At 43.4% G+C, this 12,282-nt stretch overlaps 1 protein-coding gene across 6 annotated transcripts in view; it reads left to right on the forward strand.

The window, feature by feature from the left end:
- Window positions 1-12,282, forward strand: part of LOC139226750 (E3 ubiquitin-protein ligase rnf213-alpha-like) — a 166,275-nt gene that overhangs the window by 92,250 nt on the left and 61,743 nt on the right. For all 6 annotated transcript variants that reach the window (XM_070857737.1, XM_070857736.1, XM_070857741.1 and 3 more), the window contains 7 exons: window positions 1,100-1,236; window positions 1,514-1,612; window positions 3,800-3,918; window positions 5,074-5,196; window positions 6,909-6,964; window positions 7,918-8,071; window positions 11,708-11,843. In XM_070857737.1, the coding sequence (XP_070713838.1) occupies window positions 1,100-1,236; window positions 1,514-1,612; window positions 3,800-3,918; window positions 5,074-5,196; window positions 6,909-6,964; window positions 7,918-8,071; window positions 11,708-11,843 (824 nt within the window). The remainder of the gene's footprint in view (window positions 1-1,099; window positions 1,237-1,513; window positions 1,613-3,799; window positions 3,919-5,073; window positions 5,197-6,908; window positions 6,965-7,917; window positions 8,072-11,707; window positions 11,844-12,282) is intronic.

Here is a 12,282-nt window from a genome sequence, read left to right on the forward strand (position 1 = left end):
CTTCATGTTAAACTTGGCAGCTGCTATTTTTCCAGTAAGCATTATTTTCGGTCTTCTTAATATAATGTGTTATGTTTTGTGTGTAATAAGTGCCAAAGGCCTCAAATCCTTCATCGAACTTTATAAACCATTCTGTGAGCATGAGAGATAGCTAGGATCCTGTTTCCACAGCCTTGCATCCATCTGTGCCACTGTGGTACTTCTGCCTGATACCTTACCCAGCCCGAGTCTATTGTAAGAGTTCAGCGACTATAATTTTGATGCCATCTTCTATTTATCAGTCAGTTGGTTCCCTGGCACCATCTTCATACTTTTCCTGGTATAATGTATTTGCTTCATGGGTTCTTTGCTTAAGAATTCATAGAAACACATTACCATTGAGAACTAGTTGGTTTATTAGCAAAGGCTTAACAATCACACTACACATTACCAGTTCATCCACCAGGCTCAAAACCACCTGCCTCATTGTGGATCCCCTGAACCCAAATGACTGGGGTTTTATTGAGTTGTGAACATCACGTGACTGGCTAAGCCACTCACAGTTCAACAGCTCCACAACTATTTTAAGTTGTGATCAGTAATCAGGTGCCCCCCTGATTAAAGGGGACAGGACACTCCAAAAACTTTTCAAGTGCCCCTTGTTTTTGGGTTTGTTTTTTGAGGGCACTAAAACACAAATTATACAAGTGCCCCCTGGCTAAAGGGGGAGGGGGAGGGACTAAAACCAGCACAATAAACAAATTAAACTTTAGACAAAAAAATCAAATTAAAATTTGGTTGCCGGGGGTGATGATGCACACCATTCCCTCCGGCGCCCACCTCTCACGGAAGGCCGCGAGCGTACCGGTGAGCACCGTGTGCTCCATCTCTAGGGACACCCTGGCTCGATCATTAGCTTCACAAACCCATGAGCATACTCACAGGTGCACACATTACACCTGGTTCGAATTGAATCCAGTTTTCACAGATGAATCAGACGCAGAATGGACAGAATAGCTGGATTGAAACCCCAACAGAAGGTTGAATTTAGACATTGTAAAAGTGAGATTGCACCATCGATTTATCAGTCGTCATGCTAACTAAAGTACTGCTGTTTCAGGTAACAACTTTTTCAAGGCTGCTTACCAAATCAGACATCAAGGTACTCGTTAAAGAGCTTGGCAACGATGTGGGAGAATTTTTCCTCTTGTTCCTGCATCAGTTCGATACAGAATATTCCTTCTGTAAAAAAATAAGGTCAGTGCTCCTGAGTTCGTTGAAATCATTATCATAGCGGCAGTTTTCAATAAAGTAAAGATACAATCGAATCTCAGATATTAGTTTCATCAGTCAGTCCGGGCACTGGAGGAGGAGGGCGATGAAAATCGATCCTATGCAATTTCAGAAGACGTAGAATATCTGCTCAGCTATTTTTCAGTATCTGCTTATCAATTTATTCAGAAACAATCCATAGTCAGCACTTTCATTTTGCTTTTTAGGTAGAAGGTGCGAATGTGTCTTTTTATACCCACAGAAAGTCGTTTCAAAGTTTGAAGACTGGAGCTCGAGTGTTACTGATACAGATGGATACTGAGGAGTCCACCCAGAGCTCAGAGCTGATTGCATCTGCCAAGTAAGTACAAATGGCTTCAATATTAAGCAGGAATAACTAGGGCCCAGAAATGGCGGTCGGAGGCTTCCCGCGGGCGGATGCCTCCGATCTTAAAAATTTCTCCGAATCGACCTGATGGTCCCAGAGGTACAGAGACTTCTGGTCCTGGGCCTCTATGCGAAGGCCTGTGTAGAGGCCCACGTATCCCAGGGACGAAAGTGCTTTGTACACGTCCTTGGGATCACGTGGGCCGGCCCAACCAATCGAAGTTGGGGTATTCTAATTCATACTTGTGGTTAGTTCCATTTGTGGAATTACCATAAGTATGAATAGGAATACCCTCAAAAACACACAAGCACTTAAAATATATATATTTTAAAACCATCACATATTTAAAATTAATCAAAATGGAATTTCATTAATTATTTAAAACAAAAATTTAATTTTTTGAACAATAAATTTACATCTTTTAAAGGGTCTAAAAATAAACTTACCTTATATAACAGGATTTTAATGTTTAAATTATTGAGAACAAATATATTTTTCTGTCCTTTAAGCCTGCTTTCAAGAGTCGTAAGAATTACAAGGGTATTCATTGGGCAGAAGTTCGCCACCAGCAGAGGCCCTTTACTTATGGATGCGTGTGATCTGACAGATCGAAAGTTCGGGTTTAGGCGCGTGCGCCTCACATGCCTAAACCTGGAACTTGCGGGGCCCCTACGTGCGCATGCGCACCTCGTACACGCCCATAGGGCCCGCACATTCACGGCCTGGGTGTTTACAGTGACGCACAAGGAGTCCCGTGCCAACTAGATCCATTGAAACTCCGAGGTATGCCCATCAGGAAAGATTGGACAGGCTGGGCCTCTTTTCTCTCAAAGAGAAGACTTAACAGGTGACCTGATGGAGGTCATCAAGATTATGAAAGGGTTTGATAGGCTGGACGTAGAGAAGATGTTTCCACTTGTGAATGAGACCAGAAATAAGCACCATAAATATAAGCCAGTCCCCAGTAAATCCAATCGGGAATTCAGGAGCAACATCTTTACCCAGAGAATGGTGAGAATGTGGAACTCACTACCACAGGAGTAGTTGAGAAGAATAGAATAGATACATTCAAGGGGAAGCTAGATGTTACATATGCAATAAAGGTAAAGACTGAGTACTGTTTAACTGAACAAGATATAACCTTGTTTCTGCTTTATTACGGCCCAAAGTGCCTGACTCTCAAAATGGCTGGCCTTTTATACCAGAGCAGCACCATGTACGTGCTGCTCAGTGACCTCCAACAATGACACCCTCTGGTGGCTACAACCAGCATGTACATACATGACACTCGATAAGCGCATGAGGGAGAAAGGAATCGAAGGATATGTTGATGGGGTTAGATGAAGAGGGGTGGAAGGAGGCTCGTGTGAAGCATTAACACTGGCATGGACCAGTTCTGAATGGCCCATTTCTGTGCTGAAAATACTTTGTAGTATTTCACTTATCAAAGTTTTTAAGAAGTTGACTGATTTGAGTTGTGAAAGATTGTGATGTTTCGAAACGTTGGGATTTTAGTTTGTAATAATAGAAGTTTTGCCCTTGTGCATCGTGAAACAGCCTGTTCTATCTGCACTTGAGCCAGTGGCTCCAATTAGAAAATATCAGACATTGGGGTGGACACCAGAGCTGTGAGGTGATCTCAACGTTGCTCGTTTGTTGAGGATCATTTCTGAGGTAAAGGTGCTACAATTATGTAGCATTTTTGCAGTTTTATGTGCCTACTACAATCTGCTCCTGATAATTTGAAGTCATTTTTTTAACTAAGAACTTTGAATTATCCAATCATTTGAATCAAGCAACATATTTGACACAGTCGATTGGAAATTTAGGGGTTAGAAAGTCAGAGTTGCCTTTTCCTGGCACATGTCAGGAGAGCATAGCATAAAATTGCACACTCCCACCTCACTGTATTCCAACCATTAGCGATTAATGGATGCAGAATCGCTGTTGCGGGATTGTACTGTTTTCCCAGTATGCACCAGGATTGGACGCTTCAGACACATCAATGCCAAAAAAAGATCAATTGTCAGATAATTTGAATGAAGCATCTTTGAATTAGAAGAGGTGCTTGTACCTCACCGTGCTGCTGGCTGTCTGATGTGATTACTGTTTCCAAAATTATATCCACTTGAAGTTGAGATTCTATGTTGTTCTTTCCAGATACTGCACAATGAATGAAATGAATCTGATGGACTCCAGGAAGTCCAATTGCTATGTGTATTTTATCACAAAGCTCTCTAGAATTGCTGGCGGATCAAAATACATCGGATTTCAAGGAGGTATGTTCAAAAAAAAAATTGCACTGTTTTGCGCCCGGACAGAAGAGGTGTAAACTGGTGGAATTTCTGTGCTGTATTTTACGCATTAAACCGAGAATGATACAGCACAGAAGGAGGCCATTCAGCCCATCGTGCGTGTGCCGGCTCTCCGAAAGAGCTAGCCAATCTGTCCCTCTCCCCGGCTCTTTCCCCACAGCCCTTCACATTTTTCCTTTTCAAGTATATATCCGATTCCCTTTTGAAAGTTAATTGAATCTGCTTCCACCGCCCGAAGGCAGTGCATTCTGGATCATAATAACTGACTGCCTAAAAAAGTGTCTCCTCATCTTCCCTCTGATTCCACTGTCGGAGCGACATTGAATCTTTGCACACAATCCCTGACACAGTGACTGTATTTAGGTTGTTGTGGTGAGAGTGTAGGAATTGACCGATTAGAGACAGAAATACTTGCAATTTGGGGCAGTGAAGCAAAGGTGCTACTGGGGGCGAGGCCAAATTCTGTTAGCAAGCAAGTGTCGGCGAGGCTAACTTTCCAGGAGAGTCCCTGATCTTTAACAAAACCAGAAATAACTGCAAACGTAAGAACATAAGAAATAGGAACAGGAGTAGGATATACGGCCCCTCGAACCTGCTCCGCCATTCAATGAGATCATGGCTGATCTGATCATGGACTCAGCTCCACTTCCCTGTCCACTCCCCATAACCCTTGACTCCCCTATAGTTCAAGAATCTGTCTATCTCCACCTTGAATATAGTCAATGACCCAGCCTCATTCACAGGATTATCCAATTCTCTGGGGTAGAGAATTTCAAAGATTTACGACACTCTGAGAAAAGAAATTCCTCCTCATCTCCATTTTAAATGGGCGACCCCTTATTCTGAAATGATGCCCCGAGTTCTAGATTCCCCCACGAGGGGAAACATCCTCTCAGCATCCACCTTGTCGAGCCCCCTCAGAATCTTATACGTTTCAATAAGATCACCTCTCATTCTTCTAAACTCCAATGAGGATAGGCCCAACCTATGCAACCTTTTCCCATAAGCCAACCCATGAATCATGCAGCAGGGTATTCAGCACCTGCGAAGAGAAAAACATCAATGGACATTTGTTGTTGCAGCACTGTTCAAACTGACTGTTTCTTGATTATTGTGCAGGTCAGTGGCTGTCTGTTCACATTGACGATGTGACTGAATCAGAGGAGATGGGCTCGGATATATCTGCATTTTATGACGTTACTATCAGTGAGCTGTTTGCCAAGGCTTTAGGTGTACAAGCAGGTGATTTATCTGTGATGTCAGTGTGAATTAAATTATCGCAGGCTACTGTTTCCTGCATTGAATACTCCTGTGAAGCGCCTTTGGATGTGTCACTACATTAAAGGCACGACGGGGTATATAAATATAAGTTGTTGTTGTTGAATGTGCAGCAAGGGGTGTGTGCCACAAAGCAATAACATATGGAGCGGTTCAGAGTAAAGCTGAAGCAACGTGCGAATGCCTCTCTGTGTTACTGTTTTGAGGCACAATCAGAGGTTTTTGTTATCTTCTGTAATGCACGCAGAATTCTTTTTTTAATTGCTGGATGTATACGGCTTTAAAAATAAATTTGGATATGGGGGAACTAACGGCTTTCTGGGCACTCACTCCCCTTCAAAGCATGTTAACATGTCACAAAGATGTACCACAGATTTCAAAGACACAGGCCTGAGCTTCCTATTGGACAGTTTGGAAAGTGCAGCTAAGTTGCAGTGACGGACATGCAACAAATTACAATGTTAATTTATAGAAATAAGGTTCTGAGAGCTTTAATATGAATATTTTCTTGCCTTGGGAGCTAATTTACTCGTCTACTTTCGGCTGTTTTACTTCTTTAAAGGCACTCTCTAGATTCAAGTTGTTGTTGCAATAAAGCGCTGCTGTGTTTAATTCTGAACAGACAGCACAGGCAGAAATGTATTAGTGACATAAAAACAGAAAATGCTGGAAATCTCAGCAGGTCAGGCAGCAGCCGTGGAGAGAGACAGAGTTAATGTTTCGGGTCGGCGGCCTTTCGTCAGATCTGCCGAATGTTTGAAATGAACAGATTCTTAAGGAGCTCTGAAAGGGGGAGGGGAGGAAAGAACAAAAGAGAAGGTCTGTGATAGGGTGGAAGACAGGAGAGATTAGGGAGACAAAAGGGATGATGGGCCGACTAGAGATGGTAATAGCAGAAGTTGGAAAAAGGTTAGTCTCGATAGGGTGTAAATGGTGGAATAATGACCAGCTGCCAGGGGAAACAGAGAGAGAAACGTTACATAAGATCAGGAGGGGTGGGGGAAAGATGGCCAAATATGGGCAGAGGTTATGGCCTGAAATTGTTGAACTCGATGTTGAGTCCCGAAGGCTGTAAAGTGAGTAAACAAAAGATGAGGTGCTGTTCCTCGAGCTTGTGTTGAGCTTCATTGGAACAGTGTAGGAGGCTGAGTACGGAGATGTTGGAGTGGGAGTGGAGCGGGGAATTAAAGTGACAGCCAACCAGAAGCTCAGGTCACACTTACGGACTGAACGGAGATGTTCTGCAAAGCGGTCATCCAACCTGCATTTGGTCTCCCCAATGTAGAGAGACCACATCGTGAGCAGCGAATACAGTATACTAAATTGAAAGAAGTACAAGTAAATCGCTGTTTCACCTGGAAGGAGTATTTGGGGCCCTGGACATTGGGAAGGGAGGTGGTAAAAGGGCAGGTGTTGCATCTCCTGCGCTTCAAATTAATCCATCAATTTGCAGTTGTCTGCTTTCAGGTAGTTCAGGTCAGAACAGCTGCAGGCACCAAACCTTCATCCGCCAGGTTTTAATTAAATATCCGATGACCAAAAATGTTGCTGATGCTACCTGAGAGTATTACTGCGGGACGCTGTAAATTCTGCAGTTTATGACATTTAGAAAAGTCTGCAGTACTTCTCCGAGAGAAACAAGCAAGGCACGGTGACATATCTTGTTTTTACTTTAGAAATTGCGGACCAGAACACTGTTCCAGAAGATGATCAACGAGTCAAAATGCTTACGGTATAAATTATTTCATTAAACTGTTTTAATGTTTGCACTACAAATGATTTTTTTTTATCATAGTGATTAACTAAAAAAAAATGATTAAAGAGGAAAATGTTTTCAGTCAGTGATATGGTACATTTATTTGATAGAAGCATTTGCTATAGTTGAATACTTTCATGCGAAAGTGTCGCATCATAAACCATCTAGGGCACATGGGAGATAATTATCACCACTGGCTGAAATCAGCAAGTGAAATATTCTCCCAAGTCTCTCATCATAACTGAGTCTCTCTGACACTGGCTCTTCTTGAATGTCTCCCATAAGTCCTTCTCTCAGGTTTTGATTCTCAAGGAACCTTGTCCCTTTGGGTTTGTTTAGTTTCTTGATGGCAACAGACCACAACTGCACGACACCGCTGCCTCCGTTCCCTCCCCTCCGCGGTGCCGATTCTCACTGAGCTCCCATCCTCACCCAAGTGGCTCACGGTCTCGGTGTCAGTTGTGGCTCAGCGGGCAGCATATCTGGCTTTGGTTCAAGTCCCACTCCAGAGACTTGAGCACAAAGATCGAGGCTGACACTCCAGTGCAGTAGCGAAGGAGAGCTGCACTGTTGGAGGTGCCGTCTTTCGAATGACATGTTAAACCAAGGCCTCTCTGGGGTCCTAAAAAATCCAGTGGCACCATTCAAAGAAGATTTCGGGAGGTCTCCCGATGTCCTGGCCAATATTTATCCTCCAACCAACATCACTAAAACAGATTATCTGGTCATTATCTCATCGCTGTTTGTGGTAGCTTGCTGTGTGCCAATTGGCTGCCGCATTCCTGTATTACAACAGTGACTATCCTTCAAAAAATATCTTGTTTGCTGTAAAGCACTCTGGGGTGTCCCGAGATTGTGAACAGTGCTTATATAAATCCAAGTTCTTCTTTCTTATTCTGAGGTCTATTTTTGTAATTGTCCGTAAACAGGAACGGCCAAAGATTCTCAACACAACATTCCTGTTGCAAAGCTGCATACAGAGTGCAATAAGCAAAATACGCGATGGTAAAGATGTGTCCAGTCGAAGCACTGAGCGTGTGCAGATCCTCCTGGATCTCCTGAGAGAAGATGGGGAATGTGAGGGTAAGCACTAGCGCCTGGGCACTGTAAAAAGGACGCGACTGCGGCCAATGAACCGAAAGTGGACTGCGCATGCCGGGATAGATCGGGCTGTGAGGAAAAATGCCGGGAAGCTGGAGCACTTCTCAGTTCCTCCGTCTGTTGTGGTGAACGTTTTTTTAAATTTGGGAGCTGACAGTAATGCGCAGCTTCCGCTTCGTTGGCAGGAGTCACGCCGTTATAAAAAATGTTCACATTTAGTCACCGCAGGAAGTTTAGTGTACCCGGTGCCAAGCAGCTTCGGTTTCGCAGCAACACTAAAGTTGCGTCGTGTAAATGGAGTGTTGAGTCCAATTGACTCCATGGAATTTCCCTGTAGTGTGAAGTCAGGTCCTGACTCTAGATTGAGGCTGTATTTACACCATAACAACACGACAGTTATAATGTCTCATCGCCGAGAGCATGCAGAAATCAAGCGCAGGCAGCGGAAAGAGCATGCGGCAAACCTGTCCCACCCACTCCTTCCCTCAACGACTATCTGTCCCACCTGTGACAGGGACTGTGGGATTTGTATTGGACTATTCAGCCACCTAAGGACTCATTTTTAAGAGTGGAAGCAAGTTTTCCTCGATTCCGAGGGACTGCCTACGACGATGATGATGGATCCTTAATTAATGCTATGCAACAGACGTCAAATAATACCTCTTAAAGGAAGAATGGTATGTCACATTCTTAGTTGCTTGATGCGATGACCAAATATGGAAATCAGTGAGTGATGAAGTACTCAGCATATCAATAAATTGGACAGTTGGTATCCATATCGGATTGGCCTGTCGCTGGGTAACGATTTTCAGTAAGTGAGAATCCTTTGAACTCTGTGAGCCTTTTTTCACTCCAGTCTAGGCAAAGGATAACTTTATATCCTCTCTTTGGTGACTGAATACGTTTGGAAAGCTCAACGCTGGGCCCTAAAATTTACAATTTATTTCATCGAGCAGAAATCTTCTGCCGACACAACAGTGCTTTACATGCCATTTGTTTACTGCTAAGATTATGGGCCCAAGTTTCCACAAGAGTTGCTCCTATTTTTTTGGAGCAACTAGTTTTTTTGGAGTATCCTAAAAATCGCAATTCTCCCCATTTAGTTTGCTCCAGTTTCACTGAGTTAGTTCAGTCTCTTTTTAGTTCAGTTTTTTTCAAGAGGGGGCATAACCAGCCACTTGCACCTGTTTTGGCCATTTAAGCAAATTTGGACAGCGAAAAGTCACTCCAAACTAACTTAGGCCAGCGTATATGCCCACTTTTGTACGCTCAGAAAAACCTTGCGGACACTTTAGAAATCAGGCGCAGGTAGCCAGAGATAGAGGGTGGAAGGGAAGTTAGAGGATTTAAAAAGCATTAAACGCTTCACTTTTAACAATAAAGAACCATCATCAATATGTCAGTGTTATGATAGGAATGCTATTTTTTTTAAATCCCAAGCAGAGAGACTGGACAGGGTATAGGTGCTATCAGTCTATATGAGTATATTTTTAGTAAAGATAGCTAGATATTAAAGTACTGGAAATTTTTGAAAATTCTTTTTTCCACCCCCTGCCGGATCAAAACTCTTCCTCCACCCCCGCAATCAAAACTCTCCCCCGCCCCCGCCAGATCAAAATTCTTCCTCCCCCCCACCACCACGATCAAAACTCTTCTCCCACACCCCCCCGCCCGACACCGGATCAAAACTCTTCCCCTCCCCCCCCCGATCAAAACTGTTTCCCCCCCACCCCCATCAAAAGTCTTCACCCCCCCCCCAACTCTTCCCCTCCCCCCCGATCAAAACTCTTTCCCCCCGCCCCACATCAAAACTCTTCACCCTCCCCCCGCAACTCTTCCCCTCCCCCCCCAATCAAAACTCTTTCCCCCCCCGATCAAAACTCTTTCCCCCCCCCCATCAAAACTCTTAACCCTCCCCCCCCAACTCTTCCCCTCCCCTCCAATCAAAACTCTTTCCCCCCCCCATCAAAACTCTTCACCCTCCCCCCGCAACTCTTCCCCTCCCCCCCCCGATCAAAACTCTTTCCCATCCCCCCATCAAAACTCTTCACCACCCCCCCAACTCTTCCCCTTCCCCCCGATCAAAAATCTTGCCCCCACCAACCTGTCTCTTGTAGCCCTCAGCACAGGAAGGCAGTGGTCGGCCTGTGTGGCAGGCCACTCGGCCCGGGTTTGGGACGGCAAGCTTCGGGCTTCTCCCACACAGCCAGCAGAGCGTCGCAGAGATTTGGGCTGCCAGGAGCTACTGCGCAAGTGCGCATATTCTAGCGAGTATGTGCAGAGGTCCCAGCACTGTTTTCAGCACCGGGGCCTGGCTCCGCCCCCCCCACCCATGGTGCTGCACTACGACAAGCCCAAAGACGTCCCGAGAAGCGTGGAGAATTACAAGGTAAGTTTTTGGCGCCCTTTTTATTCTAGAGATCTGCGCACCTTGTGCGCCATTCTAAGGGTCGTTGGAAACTTGGGCCCTATATACTGGCCCTTTTTAGCGTTGTACTAAATTGGGATTGACCAACTTTCGGCTGTAACAAACATCACAGTACTGCATTGGATAATGTTGCAGTGTTGTGTTACTGAGGTCGAGTAGTGTCGACAACAATATTATCCGTTTATATGAAGGCCACAACTGCTGCTAACGAAATGAATTGGTTGCGCATGCACAGTTTCAGTAGTTTTCTTGGCTGCTCGCGAACAGAAAAGAAAATATTGTCGGCAATAAATCTCCCTAACACTCCCCCCCCCCCCCCCCGCAAAATTATTATACATTAATACTTAAACCAAACCGTGATATTATTATACATTAATACTTAAACCAAACCCGTGACATTATTATACATTAATACTTAAACCAAACCCGTGACATTATTATACATTAATACTTAAACCAAACCCGTGACATTATTATACATTAATACTTAAACCAAACCCGTGACATTATTATACATTAATACTTAAACCAAACCCGTGACATTATTATACATTAATACTTAAACCAAACCGTGATATTATTATACTTTAATACTTAAACCAAACCGTGATATTATTATACTTTAATACTTAAACCAAACCGTGATATTATTATACGTTAATACTTAAACCAAACCGTGATATTATTATACATTAATACTTAAACCAAACCGTGACATTATTATACATTAATACTTAAACCAAACCGTGACATTATTATACATTAATACTTTAACCAAACCGTGATATTATTATACGTTAATACTTAAACCAAACCCATGATATTATGATACATTAATACTTAAACCAAACCCGTGATATTATGATACATTAATACTTTAACCAAACCGTGATATTATTATACGTTAATACTTTAACCAAACCGTGATATTATTATACGTTAATACTTAAACCAAACCGTGATATTATTATACGTTAATACTTTAACCAAACCGCGATATTATTATACGTTAATACTTAAACCAAACCGTGATATTATTATACATTAATACTTAAACCAAACCACATTATACATTATTATTAAACCACCATAGATTGATGTGCAAAACACTTCTGCGCAGCTTCCAGTCATTAGCAGCAGTCACTCGGTTATATTAATGCTCTGCAATAATGATCTGTGTTTTTTCACAGCACAATTTTTAAGAACGGTAACAGAAAGACTGATGTTACAGCTTCAGGAACAAGAGGAGGTGTCACCAAATCCAAAGGAATGGATATGTTTGGAAGCCCTGAAAATCGATGCTCTGCAGGAGGGCGGCACTTTCAGGTAACACTGCGAGCTGCGTTGGATTCACCCTGTGGCTGGATCTGTTACTCTGAACTCTAGTTATTCGGGGTTGCTTTCTGAAGCTGCACTGCCGGTGCAGGTTAGAGTGTTACAGTCCAGCTTATGACGTATACTTGGATTCAGCGAGGCTCTGTGCTGACTCCTATTGTGTCTACCCACTTCATCTGCTGGTGATTGTACCTTGTTCACGTGAAGCCGAACATAGAAACATAGAAAATAGGTGCAGGATCAGGCCATTCGGCCCTTCGAGCCTGCACCACCATTCAATACGATCATGGCTGATCATGCATTTAAGTACCTCATTCCTGTTTTCTCTCCATACTCCTTGAACCCTTTAGCCGTGAGGATCCCTTTACTGTTGGAGGAAGCGCTCCAGATGCTTTAAAATACAACAGTTGGGTGTGTCCCATCCCAGCCC

The sequence above is a fragment of the Pristiophorus japonicus genome, chromosome 16 (assembly GCF_044704955.1).
Source record: "Pristiophorus japonicus isolate sPriJap1 chromosome 16, sPriJap1.hap1, whole genome shotgun sequence".
NCBI lineage: Eukaryota > Metazoa > Chordata > Chondrichthyes > Pristiophoridae > Pristiophorus > Pristiophorus japonicus.